Genomic DNA, 25064 nt, shown 5'->3' on the forward strand with positions numbered 1-25064 from the left:
CACTAAGGGCATGTACCTCGGTTGCAGTTTGTCCCCGGCCCTGGTTGGTTGTGCGGGTGGCAACCACTCAATATGTCCTTTTCACGTCGATGTTTCTCTCTCTCTCTATTACTTTCTCTCCCTCCCACTCTACCTGAACAAAAAATGGAAAAATGTCCTCAAGTGAGGATGATTAAAAAAAAAACACAAAGAGCAGATACCTTATTATGTCATACCTCTGCTTAACTACTTCCTATTGTCTGTCCTTAGGTAATGCCCCCAAATTTCAATCTGACACACAGGCTGGTCTTACTAAATTCTTGGGCTACTCCCCACAGGGCAAACCAGGCTCCATCCATATTAGGGAAACCACTTTTCCCCAGATACCCTATCTTCTTGTATGCTTTTGCATATACTGTTCCCTCTGCCTGGAATGCAATGCCTTCCCTTCCCTCTTGACCATAGGGTGATCTACTCACTTTCAAGACCCAATTCAACCCTCCATGAGAAAGCCTGCCTTACCCGCCGGGGTCAGGGATAGCTGTCCTCTGCTCCCCAGTGCCTTGGACACACGTTTTCTTCAGCATTTCTCTCTCTCTCTCTAAAAAAAAAAAAAAAAAATACAAAAAATTTTTTTAATATGAGCAATAAATACGTATCCATCAATAAATGAATCTTAAAAACAAATGAAGCAGAACAGAAACAGTCTCATAGATACAGAGAATATTTTGACAGTTGCCAGATGGGAGAAGGGGTTGCAGGGATTGGTTAAAAGGTGAAGGGATTAAGAACTACAAATTGGCTGTTACAGAATAGTCATGGGGATATAAAGTACAGCATAGGGAATATATTAAATAACCTTGTTCGAAGTTGGCCCTGGCCAGTTTGGCTCAGCGGTTAGAGCATTGGCCTGTGGTCCAGAGAGACCCAGGTTCGGTTCCCGCTAAGGGCACGTACCTCGGTTGCAGTTTGTCCCCAGCCCTGGTTGGTCGTGTGGTTGGCAGCCACTCGATGTGTCCCTTTCACGTTAATGTTTCTCTCTCTCTCTCCCCCTCCCACTCTACCTGAACAAAAAATGGAAAAATGTCCTCGGGTGAGGATAAAAAAAAGAAAAAGAAAATATTGTTCAAGGTTGTCTATGGAAGGGATTGTGGATAATAAATCTAACCAAAAGTAACCTCACAGGGTGATCTGATTATAAATTCCTAACTGGGTAGCCAGCCAGGTCATGGTCGGTAGTCATGCTCCATACAACATTTTTAGTAAAAGGTTTATTTTTGCTTTAAGCCGTCTGTTGTCTATTATTCTTAAGCATCTAGGTTAACACACCTGAAATGTCAGAGTAATCCTCTTTTTCAGACCCCTCAAGGGACCACATGATCTTAACTATCCTGTACTTTGCTTTCTCCTACCTTCATGTAATCTTCTTTAGTTCCCGCCTTAATTCCAAATGCATGAGAGAAACTGAACTGCCATTCTCCAGAGCATTTGAGAGCTTGCTTCCCAGCTCTCAGTTGTTGTCAGTTGGGGCTTAAATAAACATTTTTATTTTTAACTTTAAAATTTTTCATTTAAATCATTTTAAATTTTCAATTACAGCTGACATACAATATTAGTTTTAGATGTACACACGAGTGATTAGACATTATATAACTTACTAAGTAATCATCCCTGTAAAACTAGTACCCATGTGACACCATACGTAGTTCTTACAATATTATTGAATCTATTCCCTATGCTGTACTTTATATCCCCATGACTATTCTGTAACAGCCAATTTGTAGTTCTTAATCCCTTCACCTTTCTACCAATCCCCCAACCCTCTCCCATCTGGCAACTGTCAAAATGTTCTCTGTATCTATGAGACTGTTTCTGTTCTGCTTCATTTGTTTTTAAGATTCATTTATTGATGGATATGTATTTTTTGCTCATAGTAAACGTTTTCTTGTATGTTTTAAATTTTTTTTAGAGAGATAGAAATATCAATGTGAGAGAGAGACATCAGCTGCCTCCTGCACACCCTGCCCTGGAGATCTAGCCCGAAACCCCAGGCATGTGCCCTGACCAGGAATCGAACTGGGACCTCTCAAGTCCATGGGATGATGGTCAGCCAGGTTATTGTTTATATTTTTATCTTTTTTCTTCTTCTTCTTAAATAAGACCCTTTAGCATTTCATATAATACTGGTCTTGTGATGTACTCCTTTAGTTTTTTTCCCACCATTTTATTATTTTTTCGTTATTGATTTTTAGAGAGAGAGGCAGGGAGGGAGAGAAACATTGAAAAGAGAGAACATCGATTGGCTGCCTCCTGCATGCCCCCCACGGTGGATTGAGTCCATAACCTGGGCATGTGCCCTGACCAAGAATTGAATCTGTGACCTCTTGGTGCATAGGTTGACGCTCAACCACTGAGCCACACCGGCTGGGCTTCATTTTTTTAAAGATTTTTAAAATTGATTTTTACAGGGAGAGACAGTAACAGTTATGTGAGAATGAAATATCAATCTGCCCTGACCAGAAATTGAACCGGCAACCTTTTGGTGCAAGGGACAATGCCCAACCAACTGAGCCACACCGGCCAGGGCAGCTTTTTATTGTCTGGGAAGCTCTTTATCTGTCCTTCGATTCCATTGTTTTTTATCTTTTTGGTACGTGCCCCTAGCGGGAACCGAACCCGAAACTCTCTGGTCCGCAGGCTGATGCTCCAGCTGCTGAGACAAACCGGCAGGGGCTGTCCTTTGATTCTAAATGATAGTTTTTCAGGGTACAGCAATCTTGGTTGTAGGTCTTGCTTGTCATCACTTTGGATATTTCTTGCCAATCCCTTTTGGCCTGCAGTTTCTTTTGTGAAATCAGCTGATAGTCTTTTTTTTTGGGGGGGGGGAGGGTATGTGCCCCTAGCAGGAACCGAACCCAGGACTCTCTGGTCCACAGGCTGACGCTCCAACCGCTGAGCCAAACCAGCAGGGGCTCAGCTGACAGTCTAATGGGAGCGCCCTTGTAGGTAACTAACTGCTTTTCTCTTGTTGCTTTTAAGATTTTCCTTGTCTTTAACCTTTGCATTTTGATTATGATGTGTCTTGGTGTGGGCATCTTTGGGTTCATCTTGTTTGGAACTCTCTGCACTTTCAGGACTTATATATGTTTCCTTTACCAAGTTAGAGAAGTTTTCAGTCATTCTTTTTTCTTTTGTCATTATTTTTTCAAATAGGTTTTCAATTTCTTACTCTCTCTTCTCCTGCCAGTACCCCTATGATGTGAATGTTGGTATGCTTGAAGTTGTCCTAGAGGGTCCTTATGCTAGCCTCATTTTTTTTTGGATTCTTTTTTGTTTTTGCTGTTCTGAATAGGTGTTTTTGCTTCCTTACATTCCAAATCGCTGATTTACTTCTTGGCTTCATGTACTCAACTGTTGATTCCCTGTAAGTTATTCTTTATTTCAGTTAGTGTATCCTTCATTTATGACTCTTTCTTTCTTTCTTTTTTTAAAAATGTTTTTATTGTTTTTTAGAGAGAGAAGAAGAGAGAGAGAGCTAGAACTATTGATGTGAGAGAGATCGATGTTTCTCTGGGTTGGTCTGGGACTGGCTTTTGCCCCCACAGGTGGGATGGGACTTGAACCCCAACCTGCTACAAATTAGCTGCGGCTGCACTACTCAACTCTGCAGGACAAAGAAGCCTGCCAACCTGGAAACTGTAGGCAGCCCTGGGACCCAGAGGACACGAGGCCTCAAATAAACTCTTATAAAAATTCTCGATCTTTACATAAATGAAATAAAGCAAATGCTATATATCTTTTTTAAAAATCTCTACAGGTTTGGACATTCTCTTTTAAAATATGTTTTTATTGATTTTTTTAAGAGAGAGGAAGGGATAGAAACTTCAATGTAAAAGAGAAACATTGATCGACCTGCAACCTGGGCATGTGCCCTGACTGGGAATTGAACCAGGACCTCTCAGTCCATTGAACGATGCTTAATCCACTGAGCCACACCAGCCAGGTGGACATTCTTGTCAATGTCTTCCTCATCTTTGTAGCTGTCTCAGTGCCTAGCACAATGCCTACCTCAACAGAGGCACCAAAAACATGTGTTGCATTATCTGTCTGCTATACACCTCTGTGGACTCATCTGCATATCCTGTGGCCAAAAAGGGCTCAGGGAACACAGGCAGACTAAGCACCTATGACTATCTCCTCTCCTCCCAGTACCTGAGTTATGCTCCATAGGAACCAGGTGGCACTCCAAGCAGCTTTATATTTCCACTATAGCACTTGGCCTTGCTCATAAACCCTCTAGTCTAGAGCTAATGGTCCTCCCTGATCCAGGCCCCTGCATACCTTTCCAGCTCAACCCTACCTCTGCCCCACTTTCCTTATCCTTTCTGCTCTAGGAACCACATCCTGCTTACCTTTCCCCAATATCCCAGGATGTTCCAAATCTCTGTGCTATTGCACATGCCCTTTTCTCTGCTTCAATTGTCCTTCCCCTCTTATATACATTTAGGAAGTGGCTGATACAACTCAGGCTACTGCCTCCTCCAAGAGGTCCAGAGAACATTAAATATTCTTTACTCCCAAAAAAGAAAAAAAAAAACTATTTCCTCTGTGCTACTGTGTACCTTGTAACTGTTATATCCATCCCAGTATAGTATAACTTGTTTCTGTGTCCTCAACATCTACAACACCTGGCACAGAGCAGGGTCGCAGTGACTGCATGCTGAATCAGGACATCACATTCTACTAGAATAGTAGTGTCATCTTTTGGAGGGTTTTTTGGCTCAGCTCTATCCTAGCTGTTAACTTGGGTAAGTCACTGTAGCTCTCTGAGTTCGTTCTTCATCTATAGACTAGGAATAACAGCACCCACCTCCTAGGGTTGTCATAAAAGTTGAATTAAGACAAGGCCTGTAATACATATAAAGCAGCATCTGGTACACAGAGAGCATACTGTTAGCAGCAGTTTTCACTGCTACCATGACCTCATCTCCCCTCCACTGGAGAAGGCAGAGTCCACAGGCCCTGGAAGACACACGTGGGGCTTCCTGGCCCAGAATCCCATGCCTCAGCACTCTGCCTGACAGGCAAGAAGGAAAAGAAATACAGGACACAGGCTTACTAGGAGTACAAAAATAGGACTTTTTTTTCCCTCATAATCATATCAATTATCAAAGAAACAGTATGTAACAAAAATACAAAGCTCTGGTGGATTTTTTTTGTTGTCAGTTTTTGGGTTTTTTTTCCCCCCTTACCCACCCCTCCCCAACAGCCCCTTCCCAGGGATCCTCTGGGGCTCAGGAGAACCGGTGGTCCAGGTCCCTCTGAGGGTTGGCTGAGTATGAGTAGGCCTTGCCCAATACCAGACGGTCCCGAAGCAGCTTGAAGAAGGCATAGTAGTTGCTGAAGAGGATGAGCGCCAGTGAGATGGTCTGGTGCCACTTTTCAGAAGACATTAAGGAGTACAGCTGGTAGACAATGACAGCACCCTCCAGCAGCAGGAGGATGTTGAGGATCCGCAGAGGTTTGCTGAAAAAGAACTACCCAGGAAAGAGTAGGCATAGGCGGAAAAGTATGCTCTGGAAACCTGCCTCTAGCATGGGCTGTGTGGGCCAATGAAGGGGATGAGCTCTTGGGGCCCCATACAGAGTGGGCTGGGGAGGAAGCCTTCAGAGGACTGGGCATGGACTTTGTCACCTCTTTGCCTTTGCTTGTGGTCAAGACTACTGCTTCCCACATTAGCTGTTTAAGATCCTGTTCAACTTCTACCTCCTCCAGGAAGATTTTCTTGAGAGGTTTTGCTTGCTCTCAAACATTTTCTGGTCTAAAATCAACACCTTTTCATATGTGATTCTCCTGGGTATTGAAAGACCTGAACAAATTAGAATCTTATGACATATTATAGACTCTACAGCCTGAGTCACCCACCACCTCATGTGTGACATTGCCGGCTAGGCGAGAAGCTTCCAGGGGACAGGGTGACCTCACTCTTACCTGATGTTTTCTAGGCAAAGTAGAGTGTAGAGACTCAAGAAAAACTTTCTGATCAGTTCAAAAGAGTGATCGTTGTCTAGGGATGTAGAGTCTATAGGAGCCAAGTTGCCTAAACCTCAAGAGCTGCTTATAGGATGAGAGAGAGAGCAGGAAATGGCAGTTCAAGAGATCAGCATGCCAGGCTCAGCTCTGCACCTGACAGGCTTACAGCACCTAGGGCAAGTCCTTTCCCTGTCAGGGCCTTAGTTTTTTCTACTGTGAAGTGAAGAGATCGCCTAGATGGATGCCTTCTCAAACTGTGTTCCTTAGAGCACCAGGTTCTGGGGAGGGTATTTTAGGGACTATAGCAGTGGTGAGTGGGAAGTGAAAGGAGTTCCAACCCTTTCCAATACAGCAGTGCCATGAGGTCCTATATACTGGATTTCAGTTTATGACTGTACTGAACAAAGAATTTTGATAGTAAAATAAACAAATAAAATGGAGACCACTAGCCTAGATGATTTTGAGCATCCCTTTTCCATAGTATCATTATCACCAGTTTCCAAGTTTCCCAGGAAGGCACTCTTGATCAAATTAAACTCTCTAGGCTGACTTTAGTATCTGAAAATGGGGAGAGCCCTGGCATTTCTCCTATACACACAAGGTTCTGGTAAAGACTGATGGAAGAAAGCATGGGAAGTGCTCACCACACACACACAATAGGAATGATAGTTACTATTTTCACCACTAAGAACCCCTCCTTTTATTGTATCATCTTTCCCACCTCCACCCAGTGTTGCCAAAGATCTGCTACAAAGTGAGCTGCAGTTATGAAGTGGTTGCTGGTATGGCTGTCCTTGTTCAGCAAGTGTGCACTGTGTTCCCTTGGATTTGGGAAATGCTAAAAATAGGTCTCTCTTATTATGACATCACCTTCCTGCCCCTCTGATCCTTCTGCCCTCTAAATCCGGCCCCAACCCACCTTCCCAGGGGAGAAGACTCACGTGGAACCGGAAGTGGGAGACATCAGAAGGGATGGCCACGTTGTAGTGACCCACTGCTTTGTAGACGTTCTTGCTGTGCTTCACCAGCACGCCTTGTGGCCACATGCATTCTTCAGTCCACCTGGAGGCACATTCCAACAATGTCCTTTATGCCCAGCTTACCCACAAAAGGGAGTACCAGAAGACTGGTCACGAGGAGAGACTACCAGGCCTCTACTACTATTTCTATGACAGACACAATGACTTTCCTTTTCTGTATGTCAATTGCCTCCTCTGTAAAATGGGGTGAGTATCATGAGAAATTCACTGTACTGGCAGTCACAAGGTCCAGGGCTGACATTAATATTTGAGGGACTATCAAGAAAATCCTTTTGCCCTCTAGGTGCATCTTCTTCATCTGGTCTCACCTGTAGTTTCCAATTGGTCCATCACACATTTGCCTAAGTGGTCTTTGTAATATACCAAACTGAACCTCACTGTTTTCTGCTCAAAGCCGCTGAAGGCTAACCAGTATTCTTGGGGTACAGTCCCCCTCTGAGGCCCTGCGTGGTCTTCTACAAGTCCCATGATGTAGCTCACTGTTTCTAGTTCCTCTAGCATACCTAGTCCTCTAGTAAGGACTGCTTCATGTCTCTGCACAAGTTGCCCCCTCCAATTAGACTGCCCTTCCCAATGCCTTATCCTTCCTTCTGGCAAGCTCTTTGATATCTTTTTTTTTTTTAATTGATCTTAGAGATACGAAGGGAGAAGAACAGACAGAGACAGACAGACAGACAGAGAGACAGACAGACATCGATGTGAGAAAAAAGCATCAATAACTTCCTTCCTGCACACACCCTGACTGGGGATCGAACCTGCAACCTGGGTATGTGCCCTAACTGGAATCAAACCCACCACCTTCTGGTGTATGGGACAGTGTTCAAACTAACTAAGTCACACCAGCCAAGGCTCTTTGTCATCTTTTAAAACCCAGAATCCTCCAGAAAGCCTTCTTCCAACTCCTCACAGAGTTCAGCAACCTTTAAATCTTCCTGAATCCCCTAATACTGGTCTACTTTGCCCAATGTTTTATCACATATTTATTTCTCTGTATCTCTCACTAGGCTGGGAACCCTTAAGGGAAGGGATGGTGTCCAATTCATCTCTGTGTTCTCAAAGCACGCTACAAGGCCTGGCACATAGAGGTCCCAGTGAGCATGTGAATGGGGTGGTGGAACCAGTGAGCCTTTTTCCAATGTTCTGAGAGATAGCTCAGGAACTCCAAGGGTGTTGGCCTAGAGCACTGAGAATCACTGTCTGCTAGAAGCTCAATCTCATGCTCCTGCCTTGTTGTTTCATTTAAAAAACAGTTATCATGTCATGTGCAACAAAATGAATGAACCTCACAGACAATATGCTGAATTAAAGAAGCTGGACCCAAGATAACATTTATATGAAGTTGCAGAACAGACAACTAACCTATGGTGAAAGAAAGTGGAAAGGTAGTTGGGATGGTCATTAGGAAGGGCCATGAGGAAATTTTCTGAGGGACTGGAAATGTTCTATATCTTAATGGAAGGTGGATTACATGGGTGTACATACCTTTATCAAAACTCAAAGAATTATACACTTTAATATTTATACATTTCAGTCCTGACTGTCGTGGCTCAGTTGGTTGGGTATTGTCTGGTGCACTGAAAGGTTGCTGGTTCAATTCCCAGTCAGGACACATGCCCAGATTGTGGGCCAAATCCCCAGTGGGGGACATGAAGGAGGCAGCCAATTGATGTTCTTTCTCATCGATGTTTCTATCTCTCTCAAAAAAAAAAAAGACTATATACAAAAAATAGCAAAAAAAAATTTACTGTGGCCCTGGCTGGTTTGGCTCAGCGGTTAGAACGTCGGCCTGCGGTCCAGAGAGACCCAGGTTCGGTTCCCGCTAAGGGCACGTACCTCGGTTGCAGTTTGTCCCCGGCCCTGGTTGGTCGTGTGGGTGGCAGCCACTCGATGTGTCTCTTTCACGTCGATGTTTCTCTCTCTCTCTCCTCTTCTCTCTCCCTCCCACTCTATCTGAGCAAAAAACGAAAAAGTGTCCTCGGGTGAGGATAAAAAAAAAAAAAAAAATTTACTGTGGACCTATTATAAGCCAAGCTCCGCCAGGAATGAGATGGCTGAGTGCTTGACAAGTAAGGACCCTGATCTCCAGGAACTTTAGTCCTGGAATGACAGGCAAGTCACTAAGCAAAAAGAGCAGACAGTGTTAGGTGTAATGACCATGGTATTATAGGATTGTGGGAGCACGGGGGAGGAGCACTTGGATGGTCAGTAAAGTGTTCCAGGAGGAAGTCAAGTGATAAAGCATGAATAAGAATTAATCAGGAAAAGAGAGACTTCTGGTCAAGATGGCAGTGTAGCTAAACACAGTACTCGCCTCCTTCCACAACCACATCAAAATTACAACTTTACTACAGAACCACCATCCTTCAGAGCAACCTGAAATCAAGCTGAATAGAAGTCCTACAACTACGAAATTAAAGAAGCCACAATGAGACTGGTAAAAGGGGCAGAGGCACAAACAGGCTGGTCCCACACCCACGTGTGGAGGATAAAAATCAGGACACCTCTGCTGTGAAGGTCCTCCCTGAGGAGTGAAGGGTCCCCGTCCCACACCAGGCGCCCAGCTCTGGGTTCCAGTGCCAGGAAGAGAATCCCCATCATTTCTGACTGTAATATCTGTGGGAATTGAGGCTGAGGGAGGCTGAGGCTACTAGAACCCCAGGCAGCTCCTCTTAAAGGGCCCACGCACCGACTTACTCAGACCCACTCCCTCTGAGCTCCAGCACAAAGGGGAGGCAGCTTGAAAGGCACCAGAGACATACGGGGAAGAACTGAGTTGTCTGGCATCGGGGCGAGGACTGCAGAGGCAGCTTTCTCCTGGACAGACATGCTAGCAGAGGCTGTTGTTCCTTTGGTGAGCTCTTCCCCCAAAGGTCAGGCATGAAACGTATCTGGGACTCCAACAACCTGGCTCATACTATTTGCCCCGCCCTGGTGATTCCATGAGGCCCTGCTCCACACAACTTCCAGGTCTACCCAAGCTGTTTCCAGTGGCTTTACCACTGGATTGGCCTGTTTAGGCTCCTGCTTCATATTTTCCTAAATTCTCTCAAACAAGCAGCATTTGGCCACAGCGAGCCCCATACTTCTCACTAAGTGGCCCCAGGCCTGGCACTAGAAGCAGCCAGCCTTGCTTCACAGCTTGGCTTCAGCTGGGCACCTCCAAGCCCAGCACAAGCAGCAGCCATAGGCAGAGCGCTTTGTAGCTTATGCCTGTTGGCCCTGGGTAGAACCCAGGCAGTGGCTGACCTTGCCCCAGAACCAACACACCCAGTGGACAGCTTCAGAGCACGTCAAAGCATCACCACCCAACCACCTTCACAAGTGACACAGCCAAGTGTTCAGCTTCGTTCTATCTTTCTAGTCCTCCCTCTTTTCAGAGCCCAAGGCTAAGCTGAGCCCTCTTTTGGCCCATCTGGCAATGCTCATTCCCTTTCCTAAACCACCTGGACAGAGGCTGAGAAGGGCCCTGACTGTACAGAGGGCAACACCAGGAGGCTTGGCCTTTGCGGCCTCCCTTTGCATCTCAGCTTCTCAGTGGGCCTACCTCTACAAACCTGTCCTAGTGGCCTCTTCTCTGCCAAGCCTTGTGCTGGGCCCAAGACTCAGATGTGATACAGATGTGGCCTCAGTCTAAGAGAAGCTTCCAGTCTAATGGGGCAATAGAGGCAGGAAAATTAGTATAACCTGGGAGAAAAGCACTGTGGTGAAGGCTGGATCTCTTTTGCAACACTCATCCTAACAACTAGTGTACTCAGCTATCGCCACCACCAGACTGTGAACTCCTCGAAGATCTCTTCTTAGTCATTTCCTCCCCGTGTCTTCTCTTCTCAGTCCAGGGTTCACCATCGGCTAACACAATCCCATATCTTGTTACCAGACTGAGTTTCTAAGGTACACCTTGGAGCCAGTCCCTCCCCTATAAAAATCCTGCATTGCTCTCCTTTACCTATAATCAAAGCCAAGCTTTGTCCAATACATAGCACCAGGCCTGGTATGGATTGGATAGAAATAAATGTCTGCTGAAAGAGTAGGTAACCTAATGACTGAATGGATGAGTAAGGAGTGGATAGAGGGAATGAAGCAATGCATGAGCAAATCAGTCATCGAGTGAATAAATAACAGTGAATGAGAAAGTCAGTCAGCCAGTCTATGAATTTACTACCTGTCCCCCTCCCATCTCTAGTACACTACAAGTTTCCTAAGGACAGGGAACGTGTCTGTCTTGGGCTCTGCCGTATCCCACTCTGGCCACAAAGTCTAGCATACAAGGCTTGCTCAATAACTGCTGATAGATTGAACGCGTTCATGAGTGAAGAGGTGCGTGGCTCCAGACACTGACCAGGAGGGTTGGGGTTGGGTAGAGAAGGGTAGGGCAACTCACGGGTGCTGCAGTACATTGGAGCACAGCGCTGGGTCCACCTTCTGCCAGCAGCCCAGGTGGGCAGCAGCCTTGTGCAGTAGGTCGCAGTAGCTAGCAGGCAGCAGGTGCTGCATGAGGATCACTGAGGTGCTGATGGACACCAGAAGGAAGAGCTCACAGGACCAGCGCTTGTCATAGTAATGTGTGTTCTGGGGGCAGGAAGAGATGGGAAAGGCCTGGGATGCCCATAACGTCCTCACTCCCTCCCTCTTCCCTGATTCCATGTGCCTTGAAGATCAGGACAACCCTGGAGAGAACTCAGGGTGACCTGAAACCAAGGATCTAATACCAACAAAGAAGGTTTAATCATGGGCTTAGACCCTGTGCTCACTAGTTAGTTTTTTATAGAGAAAAACTGCTTCCACTACCCACCACTCTGAGCCTGAGCACAGGCTCCAGGGTCCAAGCATAGATTCTGGAGTCCAACAGACATGAGTTCAAATCTTGGCTCTGCTGCTTTATTAACTGTGTGACCTAGGGCAAATCATTTCGTTGCTCTATGCTCTAGTTTTCTCATCTGTTAAATAAGGATAAGAATAACCACCAACCACCTATGAGTGTCATTTGGAGGACTATAACACCCATGAAAGCTCTAGCACATTGTAAGTGTTTGACAGACTTTAGGTCCTCTCGACCTCAAATTATTCAGTGTAGTCCATCCTTGAAGAAATGTTTCAAGCCTACAGTCAGCTCCGGAAATACCTCCCCACAAGGCCACACAAGCTAGAGAGAGCACAGGCTTTTGCTGTCACTCATATCTGGATGAATCCAGGCTTTCCTACTTAATGAAAAAGCAGGGCATTGTGACACGCCTGTGCCAAAACAGCCAAATTGAAATACAAGTCACTGCCTTTTGTCATCAAGTATTATGAATAACAATGTCATGTCCTCCTCATTGGCTGGGGGGCCCTGTGCAGGCCACTTCCTTTCAATGAGCCTTGTTCTACCCACTTGAAAATACAGGCAGCAGTCACTCTAGCCCTTGAGAGAACATACAGAATCTCATAAAAAATAGTAGTTATTTATGCAAGCAGGAGGTCTCCTGGGGGCCGGCAGCAGGATGAGGCCCAAGGCAGGCCCTTTACCTCCCTGGTTGAGCTACACACCTTCACGAACCAGACTGGCACAAAGGCCACATAATAGGCACTCAGCATGGAGCTGACCAGCACTTCCTTCATGCGCCAGTTGAAATCCATCTTGAGGAACTCCACCTCACTGCGGATGAGGCTGGGCGACAGGCAGCAGGCATGGGTGGGCATGGAGTCTGGGCCATACAGCTGCCTCGTGTGCTGCTTCCATGACTCCCGCAGAGTCAGCAGATATTCCCGGCTCCGTGCCAGGCCACTGACAGCCTCCCGGGGTCCCATGGAAGCCATGTGGCTGAAGAGATTTGTCTTTCGGAGGTCACAGTTCAGCTGCAGGAACGGAATGTACATCCCAAACCTGCTGGGGAAGACAGTGGTGAGGGCAGGCCTGCTCATAGGCCAGGAAACCAACCTTCAGCTATTGAGGGAATCCTTCTTTCCTCCCTGGGCCTAGCTCTCCTGGCTGTTCTGAGGGGAGAATTTACCCATCCTTCTATCCATCCATTCAATGGTCATTCAACACTTGTATTAGCATTGAGTGTGTGCCAAGCATCAGGGATATAGCAGGATGCAACAGATGAGTTCCTGCCCTCACAGTCTACTGACAACTAATAGTAATCATAACAGCCTACAGTAATTGGGCACAACCTATGTTTCAGACACTGTACTAAGTCCTTTATGTGCATTTGCTTCTTTTTTGCCTCCTCAGAACACTGTGTATTAGGTACTGTTATTTTGTGCCCTTATTAGATGAAGAGGCAGTGGCTCAGAGAGGTGAAGTGGATTCCCAAAGGTTACACAATTAGAAAGAAAATAATACAATTGGGATTTAAACCCAGAAGATCAGGACAGATATTCAACAAACACTATGGGTAATTAATTTAAAATGTACATAGCACCACAAAAGGAAGGTAAAAGTTGTTATGAGGACATATGCTGCAGGCAGCTCTTAGTGTGCAGAAGCCAGTTCAGAACAATATCTGTGTGCCTATTATGTGCCACACACTGAAATGGACCCTGGAACAGTACAAATCCCTTCCTGAGCGGTACCTTTAGGTTAGGGCTGGAGCTAATTAGTCAAGGGGTGTTTTGAGTGTCTGGTTGGTATCATTTGAGGAGAAAACTAGACAAACCCTTAGCCACGAAGGGTAGATAATTATATTTTATTTACTTATTTATGTCTTGCTGTTGTTAATCTGCACCCGAGGATATTTTTTCCATTGATTTTGAGAGAGAGTGGAAGGGAAAGAGGAGAGGCGGGGTGGAGAGAGAAAGGGAAACATTGATGTGAGAGAGACACAGGGCTAGATAATTATAAAAAGTGGTAAGTGGCCCTGGCTGGCGTTGCTCAGTAGTTAGAGCGTCAGCCTGCACACTGGAGGCTGCAGGTTCCATTCTTGTCAAGGGCACATATCTGGGTGGCAGGTTTGATCCCCGGCCTTTGGTCCAGGCTCGTGCAGGAGGCAATCGATCGATGTGTCTCTCTCATATAAATTTTTCCCTCTTTCTCTCTCCTCTTCCCTCTTTCCCTTCCACTCTCTAAAAAAATCAATGGAAAAAATATCCTTAGGTGATGATTTAAAAAAGGTGGTAAATGCCTAGCACAGTACATGGAAAGCCATAGTGCTCTTTATAAGCATTCCTTTTTTTAGCTAGGGCCTCTCAATTTTCCCAGGTCCTCAGACATAGAAGGGTCCCTGGGCTGCCCCCAGAAGTTAGGGTTAATGAGAATGCTACACTTTCTATCAACAGAAATTTCCTCTTTTCCTGTTTTCTGAGGTTCCAAGAAGGGAAATGAGTGTCCTTGGGCAATTTGCCTCTTTGGGTTTTTGCTTTCTGTTCTATAAAACAGGGATGCTACTATTCTCCCCGGGGTATGGTTAAGTAAGATAACTTAGAGAATTTGGTTGAGAGCATAATCTTTGGGGTCAAATAGGCAAAGATTAAAATCCCTGCTCTGCCACTTACTAATGTTGTGATTTAGGGCAAGTTACTTAGCCTCTATGAGCCTCAGTTTTCTTAACTTAAGTTACATGGCTTGTATTGATTCTCTATGCTCAAGCAGGCATTAAGCTAGTGTTTTAATAAATACTCTCTTAATTTTTGCAACAACCCCCAGCATGCTGCCTGACTCAGAGTATATCACAATTTTGTTAGAAAAAGAAATGGTGTGGTTCAGTTGGCTGGGAGTCGTTTGGTGCACTGAAAGGTTGCCGGTTCGATTCTCTGTCAGTGCATATGCCTGGGTTGCAGGTTTAATCCCTGGTAGGGGGGAGAGCAGGAAGCAGCTAATCAGTATTTCTCTCTCTCTTTCTATAAGAAAAGAAACAGGCCAGTGATTCTACAGGATAGGATTCCCAAAATACTCTTCAGGATACCCTGTGGGAATGAATGGGTGAGGCACTTACTTTAACATACAAGGTATTCGGAGTCAAACTTAAGGGAAGTATTTAAAAATCTCCCTGGCTTTGTCTCTGACAGGTTGCAAATTAGAAGCAGCTTCACATGCAACATGGCAGATTCCCTCCCATCCTCTCCTTCCAAGACATGACAGTAGTAAATAAATCCATTATCAGCAAAACAAATGGGAGGAGGGGTTATCAGTACACAAGTGATTTTTTTTGGTTAATCCTCACCAAAGAATATTTTTTCCACTGATTTTTAGAGAGAGTGGGAGGGAGGTGGGGGGGGGGTAGAAAGAGAGAGAGAGAAATATTGATGTGAAAGAGACACATCAATTGACTGCCTCCTACATTCGCCCTAACCAGGGCCAGTGATTGAACCTTCAACCCCGGTGTGTGTCCTTGACCAGGAATCAAACCTGAGACCTTTGGTACATGGGCTGGCACTTTAACCACTAAGTCACACTGGCCAGGGCAGTACATAAGTGATTTTGACAAATTTAGAAAGTAGATGAAACATGTTGACAGATGAGGAAGGAAGCCATGTCTAATGCAGTGCTACCTAATAGAAGTGAGTCACACATGTAATTTAAAATTTTCTAATAACCACATTAAAAAATAGATAAAGCCCTGGCCAGTTTACCTCAGCAGTTAGAGTGTTGGCCCTCAGACCGAAGGGTTGCGGGTTTGATTCCCAGTCCAGGGCATGTGCCTGGGTTGAGGTTTGATCCCTTGTGGGAGGCAACTAATTGATATGTCTCTCTCTCAGTCACAGCAATGTCTCTCTCACCCATTCCCTTCCTCCCTTCCATTCTCTCTAAAAATCAATGAAAAAATATCCTCAGATAAAGATTAACAATAACAAAAAAAATATAAAATTCTTTGGCTGGTGTGGCTCAGAAGTTGAGCATCGATCCATGCACCAAGAGGTCGTGGTTTGATTCCCAGTCAGAGCACATGCCCAGGTTGTGGGCTTGAATTCTAGTAGGGGGTGTGCAGGAGGCAGCCAATTAATGTTTCTGTCTCATTGATATTTCTCTCTCCCCCTCACTCCCTCTCTAAAACAAATTTTTAAAAAATTGATAAAATAAATTTTAATACTCCATTTTACTTAACTCAGTATATATAAAATATTATCAATGCAATATATGATCATTGTTTATGAATAATATGTTTTACTTTCTTTTTTTGAACTAAGTCTTCAGAATCCGGTGCATATTTTATACTTATAGCACATCTCAATTGAAACTAGCCTATTTCAGCCCTGGCCAGTTTGGCTCAGCGGCTGAATGTCAGCCTGCGGACCAGAGAGTCCCAGGTTCGGTTCCCACTAGGGGCACGTACCAAAATAAACAAACAAACAAACAATAAAACAAAAAACCAAACTAGCCTATTTCAAATGTTCAGTAACAACAGGTGGCTAGAAACTACTAAACTGAATGGCATAGGTCTAGGATATGCTATGAGAGGGCTGCATTGGGGGTAGGAGCTTAACTGTCTAGAGTAACCCAAGAGAGATTCTAGCTTGAAGTGGGCACATTGATAGAAGGTAGAAGTGAGAAGCAAGACTGAACAGATGAGATTAAACAAAGATCTGTATTTATGTACAAGAATCAGTCCTTTTATCCTTTTACACTCCTCACACAACATACTCTGAAGGATTTTTCTCTAAAGAAATTGAATAAAATATTTGAGAACTGAGATCTCTAATCTGGGCATCCTAGAGTAACACCTACCCACCTTGTTCTGGCCAATGGGGACCCACAGCCTGACAACTAGTACCTTACTCAACCATCCTAAAGCAAAGTTGGCTAGTCAGTGTGTCCTGCCCATGTACTCAGAATTCCCAGTGAAATCTCCTATTCTCATATACAGTAGCAGAGGGAGAGAAAATGCACTCCAACCCACTGGGTCCTTTGTTCTTAAATATAAATAGATAACCAAAGAAACCAACTATATTTAGAAAACTAGCAGCATAAAACAGAAAAACAACCCCTGAGGAAAGACAAAATTTAAGGAACATAAGATTTTAAAAACAAGAACAGAATGCCATGAAAAAGAATAATCAGAAAATAAGAAAGAGGTCTTAGATATGAAAAATATGATTGCTGAAAATAATCTCAATCAAAACGCTGGAAGATAAATTTGAAATCTCCCTAAGGACTGTAAAGAGAGAGAGAGAGAGAGAGAGAGAGAGAGAGAGAAAGATTGAAGGGAGAGAGAAAAAGGGAGATGAGAAAAATATGAGAGAAAATATGAGGAGCAGATGACCAATCTATGAGGTCTACCATCTGTTGAACAGAAGTCCCAGAGAACAGAAAACATGGAAAAAAAGATATTATCAAAGAAATAATAAAAAAAATTTCCGCCCTGGCCAGTTTGGCTCAGCGGTTAGAGCGTCGGCCTGCGGTCCGGAGAGACCCGGGTTCGGTTCCCGCTAAGGGCACGTACTTCGGTTGCAGTTTGTCCCCGGCCCTGGTTGGTCGTGCGGGTGGCAGCCATTCGATGTGTCCCTTCACGTCGATGTTTCTCTCTCTCTCTCCCTTCCTCTCTCTCTCTTCCACTCTATCTCTACAAAAAATGGAAAAATATCCTCGGGTGAGGATAAAAAATTTAAAAAAAAAAATAAATAAATAAAAAAAATTTCCTTGAGCTGAATACCTAAATCTTCTGGCTAAAAAAAGTATTGATAAGATGCATGAGAAAAGTTCCACACCAGACACATCCTTGTGAAATTTCAAATAATCAAGAGATAAATAGAATATGCCTAAAAGCCTTCAGAAAGAAAAAAACAAGTCATCTACAAAGTAACTGGAATCAAACTGGAATCAGTCTTCTCTTTGGAAACAGGATACTAGAGACAATAGACCAATGTCTTCAAAATTCTGAGAATATGAATTTGAATTTAGAAATCTACATTCAGCCGAATCATCAATCAAGTATGAGGGCAGAATAAGGACATTTTTAGACATGCAAGGAATCAGAATGTATATAAATCCCATGTACCCATTGTTAAGAAAATTACCTGATTATGCACTCCAGCAAAATAAGGGAGAAAACCAAGAAAGAACAAGACATGGGATCCAGGAAACAGTGGATCCAACCCAGGAGGGCAGCGTAGGGAAGTCCCAGGCTGAGAGCTGTACATCATGCCCTAAGAGCAACCACACCAGAGTGGAGCATGAGGATGGAGAGCTCCAGGAAGGAGATGTCTTTGGGGGGGGGAATGAACTCCAGGCAACAGGTAGCATAATTGAGAGGCTGGATAAACTTGAGGATATGTTGAAGGCCCATCATTCTTTTGTCAACAAGAAAAAAGAAAGGCAGTTAGAAATTCCAAGATAAATAAAAAGCTGTATAAGAAAGTTACATCTAAATATGAAGCAAACTATGATATGATTTTAAGAAACTGATAGAATATAAGAAAAAAAGAAACCATTTGATCCTGACACTAGAACATTTTTGTTTTAAGAGGCCCAAGATTATAACTCAGTAACTACAGAGAAGGAATGTCATCTGTGTGTACTACTTGGCCCTACACTGAATGATATTTTCATATTCCTAACATCAAGACTTATTCGTTTTTAATTTTTAGAAATAGCTTTAGACAAAGAACAAAAGACTTACATGTGCTTATATACAAGAGTGTGAATGTCAAGCTTGACAATATAAGAGTACAGTTGCTAGGAAGTGAGAGGAGGAAGAGGGGAGAAAAAGTGGATAGGCAGGGTTCCTAATATTCTCCTCTTACATAAAAGGGATTAGATACTGACTATTGTTGATGGAATGAAGAATACAGGCATTCTCATATTACTGAAAAAAATAACCAATAGAGCCCTGGCCGGTTTGGCTCAGCGGTTAGAGCGTCGGCCTGAGGTACAGAGAGACCCGGGTTTGGTTCCCGCTAAGGGCACGTACCTCGGTTGCAGTTTGTCCCCGGCCCTGGTTGGTCATGCGGGTGGCAGCCACTCGATGTGTCCCTTCACGTCGATGTTTCTCTCTCTCTCTCCCTTCCTCTCTCTCCCTCCCACTCTATCTGTACAAAAAATGGAAAAATAGCCTCGGGTGAGGATAAAAAAAAAACAAAAAAAACCAATAGAAAACTAAAACTAGTAAGTTATCAAACACTAGAAACAGTAGGAATGGAAGGGTGAACTAAATCTTTTGTCTGTCATTGTGTGTGCACATGAGTGTGTGATACACTTATATATGCAAAGAACATTTATTTCCAGTATATACAAGGAACCAAAAAAATATTGGGGGCTGCCTCTGGGAAGAAAAACTGGATAGCTGGGAAACAGGGGTCAAGGGGAGACTTTTTCATTCATATTCTTTCGTACCTATTAAATTTTTAGATATATTTTTATTGATTTTAGAGAGAGGAAGAGGGAGAAAGAAACATCGATTGGCTGCTTCTAAAAAACACTTAAAACCCTGGCTGGTTTGGCTCAGCAGTTAGAGCGTTGGCCTGCAGTCCAGAGAGACCCGGGTTCGGTTCCCACTAAGGGCACGTACCTCGGTTGCAGTTTGTCCCCGGCCCTGGTTGGGTCGTGTGGGTGGCAGCCACTCGATGTGTCCCTTTCACGTCGATGTTTCTCTCTATCTCTCTCCCTCCCACTCTATCTGAACAAAAAATGGAAAAAATGTCCTCAGGTGTGAGGATAAAAAAAAAAAGTGAGGCAGGCCCTGGCCGATTTGGCTCAGTGGTTGGAACGTCAGCCTGTGGACCAGAGTCTCCTGGGTTTGGTTCCCGTTAGGGGCACATACCAAAAAAAAAAAAAAAGTGAGGCAGCCCAGTTGGAGTGGCTCAGTGGTTGAGAATCAACCCATGCACCAAGAGGTTGCTGGTTCGATTCCCAGTCGGGGCACATGCCCAGGTTGTGGGCCAAATGCCCAGTGGGGGACATGCAGGAGGCGGCCAATCAAAGTTCTCTCTCATCAATGTTTCTATCTCTATCTCCCTCTCCCTTCCTCTCTAAATAAAAAATAAAAAATGAGGTAGACCCATATATATTGCCATGAAAAAATAGCCAAGTTATATGATTATGTGAAAAATGTAATCAATTGTACAACATCATGCATTGTATAATCCCATTTTTGTTTTTAAAGAAGTATGTGTGTGTGTTCTAGCACAAAACAAAGTGTGGGAGGATATGCTGTAAATAATGGTTTTCTAGGGGGCTCCATTATATGGACTTCCATTTTTTGTTAAAAACTTTTATAAAGTTTAATGTTTTTAAATGACACATGTCATTCTTCTAATTATAAACTAGATATAACTGAAGCAACAGTGATGGGGCTCCTCTAAAGACAGTGCCTTTTGGTCAAGCAGAGTAGAGAGGAGACGTGTCCAGCTATGAAGCTTCCCAGGGAACAGGACTGGTCCAACCAGGAGAAGCTCATGAACCAGAAAGCTCAGGGGTTGAGAAATAAGTGTTAATGCCCAGGCATCCAGGAACCTGCCCCAGGAGCAGCCAGAGTGGATACTTTGCCAAAGCCCTCCCCAATTCTAGGCAAGAAAGGGGCAGTCCTGGGCTCCTCTTAGACATCATCTCTCCATCCTCAATAGTCTGGGTTCTGGCAAGAAGGCAGGAGCGAATGACCAAAACAGACACAAAAGACATATACATATGCATATGCAGATATACACACATGTGATTCATGCACAGACACCCACAGAAAACATGCATACACACCCACAGAAAACATGCATACACACAGGTTCTTGCCTGCACACAGACCTACGGGAGGCACCAAAAGCTTGCGTAAACACTGACATACACCAAGAGACAGAGAGAGAACCAGAGAGAGAGGAAAGGAAGGGAGAGGGAGACAAAGCCTGTGCACTCTCCCCCAGGAACCTTCCCTTGGGATATACCTCAGATTTGAGTCCCATTCTAACTCCTCCCTTGGTGACACCTTAGATAAATTATGCCATCTCAGTTTCTGCTCTGGCAAAAGAAGGTTAATCACTCTGATCTCAGGGGGATATTGTCAGACAATGTGACAATGTGAGGGGATACTGTTGGTTGCCCTGCCTGGGAGTCTTCCAGGTGTGGGGGCCTGGTGACCCAGCCACACTCAGGACAAAGGTCAGGTGCTAGGCAGTGAGGGGTGAAGTGAGGGGTACTCACGGATAGCAGAGGAACAGGAGGTTCAGGAAGGAGTAGGTCCTGAAGAGGTGGATGAGGGAGCGGCACAGACTCCAGCCTGTTGCCGTGAGAACGGTGAAGCGGGTGAGGAACAGCAGGATGGAGCGAAAAAGGGAGACCTTCCCCCTCTGAGAAGCCTAGGTCAGGGTGAGAAAGGATGGGATGGGGCCTTGGATGAAGGCCACAGAGGCTGTGCCCAAATCCCTCCCAGCATGGCCTGTAATCCCACCCAGGGAAACATGGGGCAGCAGGCTAGGCAGAATCTGGCAAGGTGAGTCCTCCTTGACACCCAGTAAACTCCAACAGCCAAAGGAATATGAGTAACATTCTTCAACCAAGTCCAAAGGAAGCCCCAAGGAAATGCCTCAGGGATGAAGGGTTCCATGTGTCTCCTTGGCACCCCCAGGGGAAAGGGAGTCCCAAAGTCCCCAGCCTCTCCGACCCAATCACCTCCTTCACGATGGACCCAATGAAGCGGCGGCCCAGAACAATGGTGGTCACCATCAGCAAGTTGAAGTCGATCAGGTGGAAATTCTGTCAGGGGCAGAGGCTGGGGGTCACGTGGGCCCCCTGCCCATATACAGGCTATTCTCAAAACCACCTCCCCTGCCCAGTTCTTTCAATAGGGACTGTCCCCACTCTCTGACCTTCATAGGCCTCCAGCTGAGTCAGGACAGGAAATTACCTAGAGGAGTAGAACAGGACCCAGTGGAGGGAAGTGGGAACGTCCCTGGAGATAAGAGAGTGGTGTGTGAGCCCTCTTGCTCTGATCACTCATGCCCCTATCCCTGAACCTCTCTTTCTGCATGGAGATCTTTCCACTCCTTGAAACACTCATGTATGCCTATGGTTCATCTCCCCTACAGGACTTGAGACTGTGCTCCTTTAGGCAAAATCTGTCAGATTAACCTCTGCTACCTTTACAATGCCTAGTGTGGTACTGGGCACATTAGGGGTGAGTATTCAGGAGTTACCAGTTTCCTGTTCCTTCTACATTTCCCTTGTCCAGCATGAGGCCAAGTGTACAGGGTTCTAGATAAGCTATGCTAAACTGAAACCAAACATATCACACATACACACACACACACACACACAGCTGGTCCTAGCTGGGCACCTACCAGGGAGGTATGGGAGGGTGGGTGGGAAGGTGGGTACCACCACACCGTCTTATAGATGTTGATATAGTGAACGAAGAGGGCTATAAGCTGGCAGAAGAAGAGCTGCAACTCAAACAGAATGCTGGCTTGTACTGGCAGTTCGGGTATCTTGCAGTGCTGTAGGGGCACGACAGTCTGGGTGGCCAGTGGGGGGCTGGAGAGGCCCGTCCCAGAACTGCTCCTGAGGATAGGAAGGGAAAACATCAGGAACTGACCTGAGAACCCTACCAAGAAGGGCTTCTGGAGCACAGAATTGTGGGGTATGATCAGAAAAGCAGTTCATGGCAAGAATGGAGTCCTTATCCTGCCTGTCAAATGGGTTGACAGAGCCTTTTCCTATCCCTAATCTTGTTCAGGCTTCCCAACATTCCCCAGGAAGGAAAAAATTATTAGGTCCATTTTACAGATGATGAAAGGAGGCCCAAAGAGGGGAGACAACTTGTCCAAACCACCAGCAAATTAACAGAACTGTAACTAGAATCCAAGCCTTTGGGCTTATTACACTATGTCCCACCACGGCTGTCCAAATAACCACCCTCTGGGTCTTTTCTGTAGCTCACTGCCTTCAGAGCCCCTTCTGGCATCTGGGGTATCACATCCCAGAGCTCAGTCAGGGACCGCTTTGTCCTTACTGCCCCTGTGAGCCTACAGTGAGGGGCAAGAGATAGTAAAGTGGTTTACCTGGTGCGGGAACGGACACTGGTGACTGATGCACTGGAAGTGTGGCCCCCACCGGAGCCCCCTGAGGATCCTGGCTCACAGAGTGGATTACGACAGTAGGATGTCCTGTTGGGACCTCTTCGTCCTCCTGTGGGGCTCAACATAAGGTAGATCCTCAAGCCAGAAGGCATATATCAAAGACAAAAGCAATGATACTGGCTACCAGTTAGCTGGTGTCTCACTTCACCATTTAATCACATGACTTGGCTCCTATGATTTGGCTCCTGCCTATCTCTTCAACCTCATCTACCAATCTCTGCCTGCCCCTGTGCTTCAGCCATCCTGGTTTTTCTCTCCTTAAGCAAACCAAGCTTGTTGCTACCTCTTGTACTTGCTATATCCTCTGTTTGGAGAGCCCTTCTCTGACTGCCATTTTGGAAATATCTGCCTGCACAATTCTTTTTTTTGGTATGTGCCCCTAGTGGGAACTGAACCCGATACTCTCTGGTCCGCAGGCTGACGCTTCAACCGCTGAGCCAAACCAGCCGGGGCGGCCTGCACAATTCTTTTTATTCTCTACAACAATTCATTCTTGGAATTTTTCTTACTCATTTGTTATTATATTTATTGACTGTCTTACCCACTAGTATGGAAGGTCAGTGAGGTGACTACACTTATATTTTTTTCTGTTATATTCCCTCCACCTGCCACAGTGCCCAGCATTAAGTAAATGTCTAATAAGTATATGTTGATGAGTGAATGAGACCAGCAGCGTAGGTTTTCCATAGATTAGGAAACTGAATTTATACTGTATCACAGGTAGTTTGGGGTCTGGGTCCTGTGTTCTTAGCTCTGGTGTACACTGCCCCATTCAGATACTACACAGTTTCTGTAGGCTTACAATTCTGGGCACTCTTAAAGCTTTTTCCTCCACGCCCTAAGATCCTGCTCAAGGAGCATCCTGGTGTCTTATGGTCAAGACGTAGGGCCTGAGGGCAGGGTCAAGGATGTGCACTTTGGGAAAATGGTGTGGTTGTGGACCCAAAACTTGGACTCACAATCTATTTCTCTAGCCTAGTAGTCTAGCCCAAGCTCCTAGGCACCATCATGCTTATTATAAGCAACACTCAGTTCTAGTCAAGGTTATAGCCTTGTTTATATCCCTTCAGGGCAACACAGCAGCCTACACAACACACACCCTTTGCCCTAGTTCCTCAGTTTGGAAGCTTTTCCCACATCTCCACAAAGCACTTGTCCACGAATTCTGCCCCCAACCAGTGCCCAGCCCAGAAGCTCTGTCCATACACTATTATACTCAGTTTAGAAAATTCCACACAAGCATATTCAGCCCAAAAGCTCTGCCCACACCTACTCTCCTCTCTTTAGAAGATCTGCACCCACACAAGCACCCTCAGCCCAGAAGTCCCGCCTACACACAATTGTCAGCCCAGAAACCCCCCCCACAAGCCAATAAAAGCTCTATCCAGAAACCCCGCTTCAGAATGAGCTCCCTTTAGGTCTCCTTCCTGCCCTACCACTCCCAGAATTAAGACCCCACAGCCTCCAAAATATAGCCCCCACAGCAGTACCTACAGTCCAAGGACTCCGCCCCTGGCACTAAGGCCCGCCCCACTAAGCTAAGCCCCGCCCCACGCCTAGCCCGGTCCTCTCCAGAGCCCAATCCTCCACAAGACCCCTTCATTTTAGAAGTCCCGCCCCCACAACAAAGGCCCCACCCCGCAAAACGACAGGAGGGGGCGGGGTCCCTCTCAGCCCGAATCCCCTCCCCCCTCTCGCCGGGATCCTGTCCGCGTGTGGGAGCAATTAGCAGCTTGGCCATCCCAATGTCCGCGCCCGCCCGTTCCCAGGCCGAGTCGGACCCACTCTGCTCACCCATCTCCTCCCCCCGGCGCTCTCTGCTTCGCCGCCGCAGCTCCTGCGGGCAATATGTCGGAGGCGACGGCGGCCGGGAGAGGACTAACCGCCGCAGCCCAGTCCCCGGGTATCTGCCGCGCGCTCCCGCCTCGCCACTAAATTTGCATACAAGGCTGGGCTAGAGGCTGGGGGCGCGCTTCTTAAAGGGGCCGTCTGGACAAAGGCGGGGCTTGCGCGGTCTTTGTCTTACAGTCCCCTACG

General features: G+C 45.6%; 1 protein-coding gene across 1 annotated transcript; it reads right to left on the reverse strand.

Moving 5' to 3' along the window:
• Positions 1–530: 530 nt before the first annotated feature.
• Positions 531–24970, reverse strand: TMEM39B (transmembrane protein 39B). The gene is given in 11 exon segments (XM_036256464.1): positions 531–580; positions 5236–5516; positions 6954–7074; positions 11434–11621; positions 12579–12915; positions 21094–21248; positions 21562–21645; positions 22230–22449; positions 22950–23076; positions 24822–24930; positions 24932–24970. Coding segments are annotated over 10 exon segments (1623 nt in total). The 3' UTR covers positions 531–580; positions 5236–5273.
• Positions 24971–25064: the final 94 nt, after the last annotated feature.

The sequence above is a fragment of the Molossus molossus genome, unplaced genomic scaffold (assembly GCF_014108415.1).
Source record: "Molossus molossus isolate mMolMol1 unplaced genomic scaffold, mMolMol1.p scaffold_m16_p_12, whole genome shotgun sequence".
NCBI lineage: Eukaryota > Metazoa > Chordata > Mammalia > Chiroptera > Molossidae > Molossus > Molossus molossus.